This window comes from Saimiri boliviensis (genome assembly GCF_048565385.1).
Source record: "Saimiri boliviensis isolate mSaiBol1 chromosome 12 unlocalized genomic scaffold, mSaiBol1.pri SUPER_12_unloc_1, whole genome shotgun sequence".
NCBI lineage: Eukaryota > Metazoa > Chordata > Mammalia > Primates > Cebidae > Saimiri > Saimiri boliviensis.
In genome coordinates, this window is record NW_027412497.1 from 261,247 (window position 1) to 278,665 (window position 17,419).

Here is a 17,419-nt window from a genome sequence, read left to right on the forward strand (position 1 = left end):
AATCCCGGCACTTTGGGAGGTTGAGGTGTGTGGATCATGAGGTCAGGAGTTCGAGAGCAGCCTGGTCAACGTGGTGAAACCCCCTCTCTATAAAAATACAAAATTAGTCGGGCATGGTGGCAGACACCTGTAATTCCAGCTACTTGGGAGGCTGAGGCAGGAGAATTGCTTGAACCCGGGAGGCGGAGGTTGCAGTGAGCAGAGACCACACCGTTGCACTCCATCCAGCCTGGGCCACAGAGCGAGACTCTGTCTCAAAAAAATAAAAAAATAAATAAAAAATAAAAATACAGACAATTTAAATAAACACACTAAGATGACACTAAGATAGGTGTTACTCAGTTATGTTCATTGGTTCACCTAGCCAGAGGGCTTGGGGAATGCAGAGCTAAAGGACCCCAGGTGGGACTCTGTCTCTTGGGCACCCTCCATCTCCCATAGTCTCCTAGGGTGACACCAGTGGCTCCCAAATCCCAACTGGGAAAGGAGCCTGGAAAAGCATCGGCGTTCGTGGTGGCTACTCCCCACACCAAGTAGAAGAATCCACGTTGTCAGAGAGCTGCTGACGTCAGTCGGTACAGGATTTTTACAAGCCCTCTATTTAAAATTCCCCAGAAATTAAATAAGGAGGCTTTGGAGGGAGGAATGCCCTAGACAAATTGTGGAGTGGATTTGTTTTGTTTATGGAGATGGTCTTTAAAGTCGAAATTGTCCCCATTTTATTTTTGTGCAATTGAAGAGGGGCTGAACTCAGCTGGGAGGAAGGGGATGGTTGTTAGCCTATAGCTTTTAGTTGAAACCAACTGCATTCTGGGGCCAAGAAGCTTCCATTTTTAGCAAAGAGAGAAAGGGAAAAAATACACAACCTCACACATGTACGCATCTTAGGCACTGGAGTAAGCTAGTTGAATGGATAAGGATAACCTTTATATTTCAAGCGGCCACAGCTCTCTTCTCCAGGCTGCAAATAGATATCTAAAGCACCAGGCACATTGCTGGATACTTTGCATTCTTTGCTTTTTCTCGCCACAACACTGGTAGTATATACATGCGATTTCATATTCCCATCTCACCAACGGGAGCTTACGCCTCATTCTTCAGCCTCTTCCTTCAGCCGGTTTGAAGGACCAGGCACCATGCTAGTCTGATGATGGCTCCCTAAAGCTGTATTCCACCCAACACCCTGAGAGATGGGAGGATCTGAAGTGGCAGAGAGGCAGTGTTCCGTCCTTCTGCGTCGCACAGTGGGAAGAGTGTCTCACTGCAGTTCTCTTCCCAGCCTTCTGACTTATCTCAGTTTGAGTGCGGTGATCTTTAACCCCTGTCTAGTAAATCTTGGTAGCAAAGAGGGAGTGGGCCACAGACACAGCCTCTTCCGTTGTGGCAGATGTCCCCCACACTTCGTTTTCATCGTGTGTGCTTTGCTGGTTGGAGCCAGTGGTCTTCGTTTATTCGTGGTGGTGATTTGAAGCTTCCTTAGCAAATTTCTTAAAGTCAAGAAAGAGGCAAAATGCTTTAAATATGCAGTCAGTTCCCAGACATGATGGTGTGAATTTTTCAGCTTTATGGTGGGTCGGGAGGGTATTAAGTACATTTTGAACTTGGGATATTTTCAACTTAATGATGGCTTCATCAGAACGTAACCCCATTGTTAAGTCGAGGCACATGCGTATATGTTAGATGAACCACAGTAGATGTAATTCAAGGATATGGCAAAGGTTATGTGTGGTGTGGAAATACCTGAGGTTTGAGGAAAGCTGATTCAGAGTCACTCTTGCCTGGCAGAGCCCTTGGGTGAGATCCTGTGCCAGAATGCTCTTTCAGCCTGGGAGTTCCTGCCTTGCCTGACCATGTGGGCTCAGAGGAGAGGCAAGCCTGAAAACCTCCTCTCCAAGAGGAGTGGGAAAAGCCACGCCTGCGACTCTTCCAAGACTCGGGGCTTGGTAGACACCAGCGGAGTGGAGGAGAAGCAGATGAGGGACTGGGTTTCTTGGCTCATCTGTCAGATGGAAATTTGGAGCACGATAGAGCAAGCATTTCCTTGCTTTCCTTCTGCAAGGCAGTGAGCAGCTGAGCTGGAGTGGCTTTAAGAGTCGCTGAGTGAATGTTGTACTGGGTAGCAGACCTGAATGCCAATCCTGGCACCTCTCCTTCTTAGCCACACACCTTGGGTAAGTCCCCCATTCTGAGTTTCCTAAGGCAGCCTAAGACTTCACATACCTGGGGACAGACTTCTCTCCCCAAGTGAGGACTGAACACACAGTCCTCAGAATTCCTTTCTCATCCTCACTGCCAGTAGGGTGACCCTGCAACTCAGGCTGTCTGGACACTCCCAGCTTTTACCTAAGATTTTAGCGCCATGGTTGTTAATATTAATATTGCCCTTCCATTTGCTCCAGAAAGTTTGAACGGTAAATTCTAACATCCTTGTACTGAGCCATGTCCTTTGGTCTCTCCATTTAAGACTTTGCATCTTGTCAGATTTGAGCTGTCATTACCATCTGTTCAGACCTCTTTTTTGGCTCCTAATCCTGGCACAGCTTTTGCTAAATGAGATGCTGCTGCCAGTACCGTGTCTCTGTCCTCATGCTAGCTTGATTAAAACATCCAACAGGACAGGTTCCCACTGGAGCCACTCTGCCACCCCTCTAGGTGTACCAGGGAGTCATCACACCCTGTTGGGTGGTGCCAGCCCTCGAGCTGTGGATCTGCCAGTGCCACTCTGTACCTCCTAGGGTCCTGGGGGATCATGAGAGACACAAGGGCCTGGAGGTCTCAGCTGTGACACATCCTGGGCCCACCAGTCCAGCAGCTCACTCACCGCCGGGCCCCCTTTCTTCCTGTTGCAGCTCTCTGTCTGACATTGCCTGGGCCAGCGTGCAGCGTCCCCTCCCAGGCTCTCCCGACATTCCTCAGGGAATCCATGTTTTACCTGACCGTGACCAGCAATGAGGCTGCTGTTCTCTACTCTGGAATTCAGCACATCTTCTTCTTTAAAAGCTGGGACCGTTGCCCATTTTGTGTCCTTGGGTGTTGCTCCCATCTCTACGTGTTCCAAGATTGCTGAGGATGACTGCGGGCTCTTTGTCAAGTGCTCTTGGGACCTTTCCGCGGGGCTAGCTAGTGAGACTGCATTGAGGCAGCCCGTCCATGCTGTCCCCATCTCTGCCTGGGGCCCGCTTGCCCTCCACAGGTCAATGTGCCAGGCTGAGACCTTTCCTTCTGAGAGCAGACACTGAACCATGGACAGGAGCCCAGGAGATCCCTCCTTCCCACACCACACCCTCCTTAGTAGAGAGATTTAGCTCTATTTTTTTTTTTTTTTTTCTTTTTGAGATGGAGTCATGCTCTGTTGCCCAGCCTAGAGTGCAGTGGTGTGATCTTGGCTCACTGCAACGTCTGTCTCCTGGGTACAGGTGATTCTCCTGCCTTGGCTTTCCAAGTGGCTGGGATTATAGGCATGTGCCACCACGCCCGGCTAATTTCTGTATTTTTAGTACAGAGTGTCACCATGTTGGCCAGACTGGTCTCAGACTCCTGACCTCAGGTGATCCGCCCACCTGGGCCTCCCAAAGTTCTGGGATTACAGGCGTGAGCCACCGTACCTGGCCGACTTAGCCCTTTCTTACTTTTTCTCTTGCTGGAATGGCAGAGAAAACACCCTTTTTGTTCCCCTGAGCACCTCTGAGAATGTGACTGTCCTGGCGGGATTGTTAGCAGCGCCCCTTCCCACCCACTCTCCTTCCCTGAGAACCGCTCTTCCCTCCTCCTCCATCGTCTTGCCTTCGACAGCAGGTCTCTCCCACCACCCACATCATTTATAATCGTGACTTTACAATTTACCTTCTTGCATCATCCATCTCTCCTGAGCGCCTCATGTTCAGGAATCTGGGCTCAGGCTCACACCTCTGTGCTCTGCTTACTAATGGGACCGAGAGAGGGCAGCAGCTTGAGGTGAACACCTCATTTTCATCTGGAATAATCCCCCAGGAAGCCATTAGAGTGAGCCCATGCACCCTGTTGCTCTGAGGTTCAATTCAAGTCTCTTTTTCTCTAAGAATTCTTCCCTGCCTAGTCAATCTCATGTCTGTATATCTCCAGTTCCTTGAAAGCTTTGCAGCAACCACTGCCATGTCTACCACACGGGGCTGTCGGGGGCGCCCTGCCGCTCTCAGCACAAGCAGTCTCATGCCGAGACCCCATGAGCAGCCGCCCTCCTCCTCCTTCCACTGCCCTGCAGCTCCTGGAGGTGGCCTCGGGCCATTTTGTAACCTCCACCTCCACCTGCCCCTGACCCCCACCTGTGCCAGGTACAGAATCAGACCCACACGTTTTCAGTGGAGACCTGAGGTCAAGGCTAAATGACAGTGATACCGTGAGGGTTTCTCTCTCCCCCTGCGACTCCAGACACCTCAGACCTACCCGCTTCCCTGCCCGTCCCTGGCCCCAGTCACCCAGGGGCATCGAGATCTTGATTCCTTCTTTAGAATTCCACTTCATGTCAGCGCTTTGCGACTTGCACTCTGAAGGCGCTATTCTGATTCCAGTCAGCACTGTTCTGAAGGCTTTTCAAGGATTAGCTCCTCTAATCCTCATAGCAACACTGAAATGTGGGTACTTTGGGTTGATTTTGCAGATGAGAAAATTGAGGCAATTGCCCAAATTCATGCAGCTGGTGAGCAGCAGAGCTGGGCCTCAATCCCAGGCAGCCTGGCTCTGCAGCCGTCGCTGGAAACCATTCTCTGCTACCTGTCATTTAACCATGTGTCCCTCTCTGCCTGCGATGCGTGTTAGGCTTTTTTCTGGGTGCCTCACCCATGACCTTGGTCTGCTCAGACCCACCAGAGCCCTGTGGGCTTGGCAGGGACCCAGCCTAGCACTGGCTTCTTTGCCTGTTTGGTGAGGTGGGCAGGCTGGAGCCGAGTGGCGAGGTGGCAGCAGCCCAGGCTGTCTTGACACTGACTCCACGGAGCCTTCCAAATGGTGACGTAGCAGCCTGTGCTAATGGTCTTGGAATCCAGGCCCCAGGCGCCCAGGGGAGGTTCTGGGTCCCTGGTGGCCTCAGAGCCTATCTAGGGGAGGGAAAGCCCTGGGCCATGGAGCAGGTGGGCACCAGGTAGTACCAGTTGAGTGGATTAAAAAGGCAGGGGCTGCATGGGCACACAGGAGGGACTGGGGGAGTTTCTCACTCGCTCCTGTTTGCTTTGGACCATGGAGGCGCGTGTCTTGGCAGGAGTTGCAGTGACAGGGCTTTCTGACCAGGGGAGGCCTGGCCGAGGGTGGGCGGCCTTTCGCTGGTCTTAAAGGCACAGCACCCACAGACAGCCTGTATTTCCAGCTTATCTGGTCCCACAAAGGCAGAAGCATGGGAAAAGGGTCAGGCTGGGTCCGGGACAGAAGCACTCCCTTGGGCCCAGCCTTGTGCCAGGTGTGGTATGGGTAGGTGGGCAGCGCTGGTACCACGCGCCTGGCCAGGCTGCCCTCAGCCCCTTCTGTCTCTCACTTAACGCTCGCAAATACCCTATTCCCTTCTCCAAACCTGCGCCAAGGAAAGAACTTGGAATGCCTAGGAAGATCACCCTTCTGAAGGGTCGAGGTCTGAGCTCAGACTTCAATCATCAATAGAGGCATTTGGGAAGCAGGTCAGGGTGCTGGCTGAGGATTCTGGAAGCGGACTACTTCTGTTCCCCCACCCCCGCCCCGAGCCCATAGTAGAGGAATTTGAGGCAGGGCCTGTCTTCTTCTTTTTCTAGCTCTACCACGCACCCTGCCCCACCTGGATACCAAAACCCTTACAGAGGCCTGGGGGTGGAATTAGCGCAGCCCACATGCTGAGCTCTGAATTACCTGATGTTAGGCCACATGTGAAGGACCAAGACTAACTCACAGGGAAAGAAAACATGAAGCCTGGAAATCGCCTAAAGCCTCCTGGGGTTCTTCCAAACTCCATGCTCTGTGTCTCATCCTGCCTCAGTCCTCCGGGTTTGTGCCCAGAGCCTGAAGTCCAGCCCTCTCCGGCAGGCCTCAGGGCCAGGGCACGGGCTGCAGTTGAACCCTGCGTGTGCCATGCCTGGGTGGTTGGGGAGGGAGCCTGAGTCCTGGATGGGTGGTGTTCACTGCAATGCCTGGAACAGGACCTGGCCCATAACCAGTGCTCAGGAAATACTCACTGATGAGAAGCTCTGGGTATTGAATACACCGTAGGTTCCTGATGCCACTGGGCATCCCTAGGTACTTAATATTACCCTGTTGTGTCAGTGAGGCTCAGAGAGGGCCAGTGACCACCCCAGGTCACGCCACCAGTGAGTGGTAAAGCCAGGATCCAAACGAGGTCTATCTAGGAAGAAGGGATTAAGAAGCATCCTTTAGCCAAATCCTGAGCTGAACAGGGCTGGGAGGGTGGGGAGTTGGGAGGACGAGAGGATTTCAGAGGGAGAGGAAGGAGGGGGGGGTCTCCCCTCCCCCCACCAGCTGTTCTGTCCTAGGCCTAGCTGTGACCTCAGAGGACTTTATTAACATCCTAATTGTGTGCAGCTGGCCTCACTCTGGCCCTAACGAGCTCATTATTCTCCTTCCTTAAGGAGGCCATTGTGGCCTGGTCACCCTGGGGACAGCAGTGGCTTGAGAGTGCCCGTCACTTCCTGCCGCCCTCAGCCAGGCTCCCCTGTTCCTGGAGAGGCTAAGGCCCCAGTCCCTCTCCTGGCCTCTCCCTCTGTCTGGCTCCCTCTTTCATTTCCCTCAGTCTCTCTGTATGTGTCAATCTGTGCCTCAGTTTCCATCTCTACTCTTTCTCCTGTTCCCCCTGTGCCAGCATCCGTCAATTTGAGAAGCTTTGCGATCAGTCAAACAGGTGGACTCAGCCAGGCTAGTTCACTGAAGATGTTCCACCTAGAGACAGGGAGGACCTGGTGCCTAGACCTGAGCATCTCCCTCCCAGGGCTGGGACATCTTCCCTGCCCTGAGCTGGAGGTGCTGGCCAGACCCCCCCATGTTGCCTTCTCTCCTCAGCCCCTGGGTCATTGCAAAGTGGGTTGTTACTTAAGGCCCACAGAGCAGGGCTGGCTGTAAATGCCAGGGGACATGGTCATTTTTTCTGGGCCCTGGCCTCTGGTACAGCAGAGACATGGCCCAATGGGAGGAGAGGCTGGGGTGAGACACCTTCTCTGGTCTTGGGGTTTAGCACTGAAGAACAGGGCTAGGACTCCAGAGCAAAGGTTTCTGCCACACACCATGTGTACGTGGGGTCCTCTCCCAGGGTTCCTCTACAAGAGGCTGTAGTTTCCCATTCAAGGGAATGAGCATGGTAGCCCCTCCCCTAGCCCCTGTCTGGGAGGGGCCATCTCGGCATCAAGGTACTCCGGGTGAGAAGATCTGCCTAAGCAAGTCCCTGGTGGGCATCGGAGGGCCTAGCTGCCAGGCTGGGCTGGAGGGGTGCACTAAGGGAGCTCCCACTCAGCCCAGGCCCCTTGGGGGCGGTCCCTGCTATCTCTTGCTGCCACCAAGTTCCCTGCCCCACCTCCAGAAGATCCTGCTTCCTTTGTACTTAGAAACAGGGTTGATTCTCGGGGAAGAAGCCAGTTGTGGCAGCCAGCCAAAGAACAGCTGCCCCTACCTCTGTCTCCAGGCTGTGGTGCAGTAGCACGATCTCAGCTCACTGCAAACCCCACCTCCCAGGTTCAAGTGACTCAGCCTCCCAAGCAGCTGAGATTACAGGTACACACCACCACACCCAGCTGATGTTTGTATTTTTAGTAGAGATGGGTTTTCACCATGTTGGCCAGGATGGTCTCCATCTCTTGACCTCGTGATCCACCCACCTCAGCCTCCCAAAGTGCTGGGATTACAGGCTTGAGCCACCGCGCCCGGCGCAGGCTCTGTTGATGCTAGGGGAGATGACAGCTGCAGAGAAGAGCCTGCCACCAACTTGGCTGCAGGGACTCCACTGAGCAAAGATAGACAGGCTCAAATACCGCCTAGGTAAGCACAAGTTAACATGGGCAGAGGCGCCCACCCAGGCTCCATGCAGACCTCCAGGAGCCGTGGTATGAGTCACACTGTTGGGCCTCTTGGAGACTCCCTGGGTCAACCCCACCCATGGCTGCTGACAGGCCTCTGCCAGGTGCCAGCAGCTCAGACGTCAATTGTGGCAAGCAGGGCTCCTGACCAAAGTCACTGGTGTGCCACCAAGGAGCAAACAAAACCTGAAGCCCTGGATATGGCCCAGCTCGGGCATCACAAGGCTTAGGCATTGGCTAGTGAGCCCCGTGGGGCTTCCGGGCTCCCCTCCAGTGCATGCAGAGGCACCGTTTTCTTTCCCAACTGCAGGGGCATGATCATAGCTCACTGCCCGATCTGTGTGCGGTGGTGGAGAGGAAGGGTGCTGTGGGAGGTGCAGACAAGGGTATGTGGTTGGTTTTTTTTTTTTTTTAGGTGGGGTCTCGCTCTGTCACCTAGGCTGGAGTGCAGTGGTGTGATCACAGCTCACAGCAGCCTCAACTTCCTGGGCCCAAGGCACCTAGTCTCACCAGTAGCAGGGACCACAGACATATCACTACCTGGGTGATGAGTGTGGGAAGTGTCAGGAGGAGATGTGGGAACCAGAACTGTGTGCTATCGACACTTTAAGAGAGGGGATCTCTTGTTAATCTCCTGTGCCCAAGCTGGTCAACTCCTGGGCTCAAGCAATCCTCCTCCTGACTTGGCCTCCCAAAATGCTGGGATTACAGGCATGAGCCGCCCCCACTGGCTACTACTGACATTGGAACCTGGACCGGCGAAGGCATGTAAGAGCCTCAGCTTTCAAGAACCTCCTGTAAGTGACTCCAAGTTGGGAATTGTGGTGACATAAGCTCTTTGGGATTCTTGGGAGTTATATCCTGGTGAGCAGAAATTTGGGGAGTGACCACATGCCCTGGATGGCTTGGTGGGCTCCGTCCTTACCTCCTGAGGTCTGTGGCAGCAGGTGCCTGGTTAACTTTTGTTCCTCAGACTTGGCTGGTGTTGGGGGACCTTCAATCATGATGCTTAGCGAGTCTTAGGGGTGGCATCAGCGACAACTACCTCTGTTCAAATGACTAGAACACAGGTACGCTATCCCCGTTGCCCCCCATCCACAGTTCTGTTCTACACAGTTTCAGCTACCTGAGGTCAACCATGGTGAGAAAATATTATAGTATTCTGAGAGAAAGAGATCACATTCACATAACTGTTATTACAGCATATTGTTATGATTCTGTTTTATTATTAATCTCCTGTGCCTAATTTGTAAGTTTCTATTTATTAAATTTGTAAATTATTTATTTACTTAGAGGCAGTCTTGCTCTGTGACCGAGGCTAGAGTGCGGTGGCACAATCATAGCTCACTGCAGCCTCCAGCTCCTGGGCTTAAGCAATCCTCCCACCTCAGCCTCCCAAGTAGCTAGGACCTCAGGTGCGTGCCACCACACCTGGCTACTTTTTAAATTTCTGGTAGAGATAGGGTCTCACTTTGTTGCCTAGGCTGCTCTTGAAATCCTGCCCTTAAATTTATGAGTTAAACTTCTTCATAGGCATGTATGTATAGGAAACAGTGTAGTATATAGGAGGGCTTGGTACTGTCTGCAGTTTCAGGAATCCACTGGGGGTCTTGGAATGTATCCCCTGTGGATAAGGGGGGATTAGTGTAACGTAAACAGTCCAGGAAGTTCGTTGACTCATTGCAGCTAGGAAGTCTAATGGGATTCTCATCATTTGGGTTCCTGGAACCCATCTCTTTTTTTAAATCATTTTCCTTTTTTTTTTTTTTTTTAAGAGAAGCGGGTGGGGGTCTTGCTATGTTTTCCAGGCTGAACCACCCTCAAGTGACCCTCCCACCTTAGCCTCCTGAGCAGCTGACATTACGGGCACGAGTCAGTGCTTCTGGCTCTCCATCTCTTGACTTTGCTGCTGCTTTATTACCTTAAATCTCAGGCCATGTCACCCCATGTGCCCCCTGCAATTCCTGGGTTTTATGGGACTCAGGGTTCAGCTCATCAAACCCACATCTGTTCCTTAAAAAAACTCTGGGTGGCTTTGCTTGGAACCATCAACAGTGTCCAGAGAGAGGACAGACTAATCAGGAGATGAGTGGCCAGAAGTGCCCACTTCTATGGTAGAGGAGGCAGGGTCACATGACATGCAGCCCAGTGAGACGGGAAAGCCCTGCTCTGTGACCTCCAGTCAGGTTCTGTAGGAGAACAGCTGGGACTGGTGCTTCCTGGCAGAGGCCACTGGGGTTCCTAAGAGTGCTCCCACAAAGGCTCAAGAAGGGGGAAAGATGCCAGGCAGAGCCCCTTGCAAAATCCGTGCCCTCTGGCTGCTTTGGGGCCTCCATCAGCCACAGCTTCTGAGCAAGCAAACCATGGTGGCCTGGGCATCAGGGAGGGTGGTGGTGCTGCTCTAGGCAGCCCTCTCAGTGCCCCATGCTGGGTTCAGAATGTGCAAGTGGCTGTGGGCAAGATGAAGGTGGCCCCCAGTCCCCTGGAGGCACAAGGCAGGGGGATTGACATGCAAGCGTCTGTAGTATTTTCCCAACCCTGAATCGGGCGGAGAGAACAAAGGCAGGTATCCACCCCCGGCCCACAGCCCGGGGGCAGCTGAGTGCTCCCTGCATCCATCGCTGCTCCTCCCCTCCCCTCCCAAAATGGACAGGCCCAGGTCCTCAGGGAAAGCTTGTTGGGCATCCTCATGGAGACAGGGCCCTGGGACTCCCTGACTAGCTAGTGGAAATTGGGCTTCTCCTTAGTCAAGGGAAGTAGACAGTGAAACCCCTTCCACCATGTCAACGAATGGGTGGTACTGGCTTTCATCCCGATAGCTGGATGTGGAAGGAATGGCACCTCTTGTTGATCCAAATGTCAGAACACCCAAGGTGCAAGTAGAGGTCAGGTGGGGGCTCCCTAGGTGCCGAAGACCACCTCCTCCAGGCTGACCTTGGCCCCAGTGTGGGCATCCATTGCCCACTATAGCTAGCTCTCGAGGGCACTTACTTCATGCCCCAAGCATGGTCTGGACCCTTTCTGAGTTCTCATAATTACAAGCCACCTGGAAGCAGTCTCGTCACCCAGAAGTTGAGTGAGTACAGATGGCTGGTACTCTAATAACCACTCCCTGTCCCGGAGGCCGGGGAATGACAATGAGTACTAGTGGTGTGTCCGCTAGTCTCTGACCTGCCAGTGGATGCTGCCCTGTCCCCAACCAGTGGGTTCCAGCACCTGCCTGTCACCACGGGTTTCTCAGTGACTTCAGCTGTTCTCTCCTAAGAGGTATCTACCTTTTTCTGTGATCCAGAGAACTATCCAGCACGCCGAGAATGCCCACCTGCCCACTTCCAGCCTCAGAACGATGTCCCCAGTGCAGGAGGTCTCGGGTAGAGTTTACCTGAGAATTGGTGGGGGCTTCTCATGGCTGGAGATTGCCTGCCTAGCCTGGTCCTGCACAGGTAGCAGAGTGTCGGGTTAGAGGCCAGCCTGCCTAGGTCCAATCAAGGCTCTGCAGTCCCTCATGCCACGTGTCTCATTCACCTGTGTACAGGTTTATGAAATAAATCCGGCAGTAGGTGGCCCAGGAATGGACAGTCTGAGAAGTGAGCAATGTGGGGGAGACGGGTTGGAGCAGGAGCGGAAGGTAGAGGAATCGGGCAGTGGCTTCACTTCACCTGCAGTGGGGGACACATCCCCAGCTCTTCCTGACTGATGGTTTGTGACTCACTAGCCCAGGCTGCCTTTTTCCAGGTGTGTATGGATTGTGTCATAGGAAAAGGCTGTGGTCTCCAGGGTTGGCAGAGCCTAGGAGAGCAAGATGGGCAGGGGGAGCAGAGGGCCTGACTGGGGATTCTCCAGAAGTGAAAATCCTCTCCACTGTCTTCACAGCAGCCATCAGGAGCCTCCTCTGCCTCCCAGTGCTGAGCCCGCCTGGGCGTGCCTGAGGGGCTCCCCCACCCGCATGCCTCGGCCCACATCCTTGGGTGGCCACTCACTGCAGTGGACGGTGATGGGGCCTCAGGTGCTGCCCAGGGAGAAGCCCTGGGTTCTCCAGACAGGAAATGGCAAGCTGGGCCGTGAGCAGAAAAGAGTCTGAACCAAATTACTTTTGGGGGCAAAGAAGTGTCAGAGAAGAAGGGCTGAGGAGGAAGACAGGACCCTGTGAGGAGGACCTTCTTGGAAGGAACCAAAGGCAGTCAGTGGAGTCGCAAGACCTGGGTGCTCTGAGTACTTTGAATGAACAAGTAAGAATGAGCCTTTATCATGTGGCCATGATCATCAAGGATCATGTGAGGATGCAGTGCCCACTCACCGCGACTGAAATGTCAACATACGTAAGGGGTAGCTGTGAGTCGCGCCAATGCGAAGGTACCGCTGACTGACTGCTCAAGGCTGGCTGTGAGGCACTTGGCCTGGATGCCTTTGAAGGCTGAGAAGCCAGCCAAACTCCAGGCGAACCAGTCGTCCTAATGGGGTTGAAAGACCGTAAATGGTCTCTCTGTATGGCCGAAACTCCCTTGGCCTTTCCTGCAAGATGGATTTTCACACATTGGACATAACATTATGTCTATTTCATTTTCAATCCAGCATTCGTTGGTGTGGGTCGCGGTTTATCGGTCCCACTTCTTAGGGAGTGTGCTGGTCTTTTCTGCCTTAGAACAGACTCGGGCTCCTCAAGGCTGGAGCTGGGCCAGGCATTTGCTGGGTGCCCAGGCCGTCCGGCTCACGCTCTGCCTCTCGTGCCTCTCCTTCCCTCCTCGTCCTGGCCCCCGAGCCGCCCTTGCCACCCTGCAGTCTCTCACAGCCCCGTTCTTTCTTCTCCTCCCTGCAGGCTGGTGGTTCGTGAGCACCTCTGAGGAGCAGGGCTGGGTCCCTGCCACCTACCTGGAGGCCCAGAATGGTACTCGGGATGACTCTGACATCAACCCCTCCAAGACTGGAGAAGGTGAGGGCTTGCAGGTCCAAGAGGCGGGGGACAACGCGGCCTCTGGGGGCAGCTCTTCCACTCTTCCCCTAGAACCAGCAGAACCCTAAAGTGAGATGAGCCATATCCTGGCCCCTTCCCTTGGATCCCATCTCAGTAAGGCTGGCCCAGAAGCTCACCTCCCACCCCAGTCCAACCCCTGCTGCTCTCTGTCTCAGAGGCTTAAGAACTGAGGGATGGCTCAGACCCCCACACAGTCAGCCTCTCAAATTAGCTTTAGCTCCATGAGGTTTGTTTGCTGTTTTTGTTTTTAGAGACAGACTTTCATCATGTTGGCCAGGCTGCTCTCAAACTCCTGGGCTTAAGCTATCCACATGCCTCGGCCTCCCACAGTGCTGGGATTACAGGTGTGAGCCATTGCACTCAGCCCTTCTTTTTTTTTTTTTTTTTTTTTTATTCTAAACACTTAAAAACTACTCTGTGAGGTTTTTCAGGCTCTTTCTCCGTGCATTTCAAAGAGCCTGCCCCCGTCCCCTGAGCCAGCACTGGCCTGGGCCTGTCTATAGCTTCTGTGCTCCCCAGAGCAGGCTGCCTGAGCCAGTCCGTTTGCGCCACCCCCAGCTCCTGGCTGCCTGCTCCTAATGGCTTCCACACCTCCCATGGCCTGGCTGCAGGAATTCTTTCCCTAATGGTCGGTGGGGATGGTCCAGATGGATGTGTCTGAAAGCCAGAGAGATCGAGGTTGCTACCCGGCGCTCAGGCCACCTCCACGCCTGCTCCCTGCGGCCAGGCCAAAGTAAGCAGCCACCAAGTGCCAGCTCCTTATTCATCCTTCCCCTAAATGTCGGTTACTAGGCGGGCGGTTGGGGCCTCACCCTTCCTCCTATGTTGAGGCTTTATTTCAGCCCCTTGACCAGAGCCTTGGTCCCTGCCTTCTGCATCCACTATGTGGCAGGTTTCCAGGGACGAGGCCCCATTGGGAAGGGCCTGCATGTTCAGGCTAGGCTGCTCCTTGAGCCCTGGGGCCGAGCCTGAACCCGTCTCCCCTCTGGCTCCATTGCATCTCCGCAGCAGAGGAGGATCTTGGCCCCTGAGCTGGGTCTGGTCTCATGCCTGCAGTCCCCAGCCTCACCTCCTACCTAGTTCCACATTCTTTTTCTTGTTATTGGTGTTGAGACAGAGTCTTGCTCTGTCACCCAGGCTGAAGTACAGTAGCACAATGTCAGCTTGCTGCAACCTCCACTTCCTGGGCTCAAGCAATTCTCATGCCTCAGCCTCCCGAGTAGCTGGGATTACAGGCACCCACCACCACGCCTGGCTAATTTTTGTTTTTAGTAGAGATGGGGGTCTCACCATGTTGGTCAGGGTGGTCTTGAACTCCTGACCCCAAGCAGTCTGCCCCCCTCGGCCTTCCAAAGTGCTGGGATTACAGGTGTGAGCCACGGTGCCTGGCCCCTAGTTCCACATTCTATAGGGCATGCCAGGGCCTCTCACAAACAGCAGGGGCTCACAAAGTACCAAAGGTACCAGGTGCTAGGCCAGGTCCTGAAATGCCCTTGCCCCCACCCTGGGAGGACCCTGTGGCTATGACTGTCCCCATCCTTCCAGCTGTGGGAACTGAGGCTTCAAGATGTTTATCAGGTTCGGGCCCTAGTATGAATCACAGCCCCAGTTGAAAAGCCTGCACCAGCAAGGTCAGAGTGGAGCTGTTGGGTCAATTGTGGAGGATCCAGGCACCGAATGGCCAGCAGTCCAGGGCAGGAAAGCACCCAAGGGCAGGGAGCACAGATGCCAGCCTGGATGGAACAGAGGGCAGGTGCCTTACGCAGAACAAGTAGTAATGGGTTGTGCAGGATTTTTACCTTGATGGAGGAGGAATCAGGCAGCAGTGCAGGTTCTGTGTTCAGAGGGGGTGTGTGTGTGTGTGTGTGTGTGTGTGTGTATGTATGTATGCACGCCCAGGGTGATTCTCCTAAAATAGGTTCCTCTGACCCAGCCCGTGTGCCAGCACTCCTGGCAACTCTTCTAGATAGCTGTGGATTCCACCATCATGTCTTGGGTACTTCCCGCTCAGATCTAAAGAAAGGCTTGGGGATGGGTCCCCTGGGCCTAAGGCCCCAGCTGCTGTGGTGTGTCCACCAGTCTCTCTGCACCTGCAGCCACGTGGCCAAGAGATTGGCCACCCTAGTTCCCTCTCCGACCATCTCTACCCTGGCACTGTGGCCATCCCATCTTAGGTGCCCTGAGCCCTGTGGATAGAAATTGGAAGCCTGCATCCTATCAAAGCTTTCCTAATAGCTCATGCTTCATTACGTTGGGAAGAAAACATTAGTAGCTGTTCCCATTTGTCCTTACCATGAGACCCTCTGGCGCATGTTCATGCTGCCCTTGAAGCCAGGTGTGCTGTGGAAGTTTAGTACATTAGTAGCAAGGGTGGGAGTTGAGACTCTCGTCCACCGACAGAGGTGCGGGTCCAAGCCTGACATTCGCAAGGTGGTTCAGTGAACCAGGAGAGGTGTGTCACCTCTGCCAAGCCCTTGGGTTCGTTTGTGACAGAGCCAAGACCAGAACCCAAGTCTCTGCCTTTGCTCCTGTGTCCCACACCTACCAGTGCAGACCTGCTTCCTCCAGGGTAGGCTCATACTGGGACATGGACAGACCACGGTCTTCTGGGCTCCTGCACCAAGGGCCTGTGCCCTGCTAGTGAGTGGATTCCTCAGCATCCAGACCCTGTCCCCTTCCCACATCCCCCTCTTCCCAGGGCTTGGCAGCTCAAGGGGCAGCAGAGTTAGGGGAAGAGCAATAGCTCGGGGTATAGAGTCTATGGTAAGAGTTTGGGCTTTGGAACCAGGTTGCCTGGATTCATGTTCTGCCTGGATCCGTAGACATGAGATCCAGAGTGTTCCTTAAAGCCCTGTGCCTCTGTTTCCCCATTTGTAAGATGCCAACCACATAGGGCTTTTGTGAGGCCCAAGTGAGATGATCTTTGTACTTAACTGGGCCTGGCACACAGAATAAACGCCACTTACTGTGAAAGCAGCCCCTGATCTGGACACAGCTGAGCCCCTCCATCTCTCCGGAGGAGCCCTACACACCTGTTCCCCCTCCCCCCACCCTGCCAGGAGGCCTTGATTAATGTTCCTCAGAGCCCTTTCAGCCCCTTGACTAGGCTCACGCCAGGGCAGGTGAGGAGAGGCTTAGAGAGGGATGGCCGCCCTCCCAGAGTGACACAGGTTGCTGGCAGTCGGGCCTGGACTGGAATCCACACCTCCTATCCTTCTGTCCAGCCTTCTTCCTTATGAGAGCAGGTCAGACAGGTTCCTCTCCTTCCAGGAAAGCAAATGCTTTCCCAGGGCCTTGGTGGGTCTGCGACAGTTTTATTTTCACTCCAGCCACTGGCCGGGCAGCCTAGTACCCTCTTTCTGTGGTGCCAGGAAGTGAGGCTAGCTGGCACCCTGGAGCCCTGGCCCAGTGTCCATTCTACTGGGAGTCCCACAGGAAGACAGAGGCATCTGTAGCTGGGGTCTGAGCAGAGGGTTCAGGGGGCTTGGAGCCGAGCAGCAGAACCTGGAGCAGTGCGGGATGCTGCCCAAGAGGGCACGGGGTCAGGAGCAGTGAGAAGCTGGGGAGGGAGCCCCTGTTGCCCACCCTTGTGTCATTCCGTTCAGCAGGCACTTCCTGGGACCCAGCCATGTGCTAGACCCTGGGAATGCCAAGACATGGGGCAAAGCTCTTGCCCTCAACAGACTCATCCAGTGGGGACAGGCAAGAAAGCAAAGACGCAAGCCAACCCAGAGAGGTGAGAGCTCTCAGCCCCTCGAGGAAGGGATCCAAGTCTCTCTTGGGCACACTGCTTCTTCCCTGCGTCACGGTGCCCGTCCAGGGTAGCGTGTTCACAGTCAGTCCTTGGTGAGCGAGTGGACGTAAGCACAGATGTTGCACGGCCCCTAGCCCTCCTGGGAATCGGCACCGTCCAGCAGGGAGGGACACTGATCTCACCATCCCCGGAGGCTGCAGCTGAGGGGCTGCCTTGCACCGGGCTGGAGCTAGGGACCTCTTTGTCTCTAAGGTGCTGGGATTATAAAGGCTTGAGCCCACTCCTAGGCTCAGGGGCACACACTGGGGAGTTTGGCTTTAGTTGAATTTTTTCCCCATGTTCCTAAAATCACCTGTCATATCTGCCCCCATCCAACAGGGGGGTGCCCTCCGGTTCAGTCCAGGTGATGGTGAGCTGGAAGTGCGGGCCTCCCCTCCCTGTGCCCCTTCCTCCTGCCCCCATCCCATCTCATGCTCATCTCCATTCTCTCCGCCGGTTGCTGTTGGCCGCATGCTCCATCGCCATCTCCCACACCAGTGTCCAAGAGACGCAAGGCCCATCTGCGGCGCCTGGATCGCCGGTGGACCCTGGGCGGGATGGTCAACAGGCAGCACAGCCGAGGTGACTGCGGGAGCTGGCTTCTCCTCCCTCGCAGCGACCGCCTGTCTCTCGCTAACA

General features: G+C 54.4%; 1 protein-coding gene across 7 annotated transcripts in view; it reads left to right on the forward strand.

Annotated features, from left to right (window-relative positions):
* LOC141579866 (SH3 and PX domain-containing protein 2A-like) overlaps positions 1-17,419 on the forward strand; it is a 267,812-nt gene that overhangs the window by 224,466 nt on the left and 25,927 nt on the right. For 4 of the 7 annotated variants that reach the window (XM_074392495.1, XM_074392496.1, XM_074392498.1 and 1 more), the window contains 2 exons: positions 12,832-12,945; positions 17,279-17,362. In XM_074392495.1, the coding sequence (XP_074248596.1) occupies positions 12,832-12,945; positions 17,279-17,362 (198 nt within the window). The remainder of the gene's footprint in view (positions 1-12,831; positions 12,946-17,278; positions 17,363-17,419) is intronic. The other 3 variants (XM_074392497.1, XM_074392499.1, XM_074392501.1) reach the window with 1 other exon arrangement.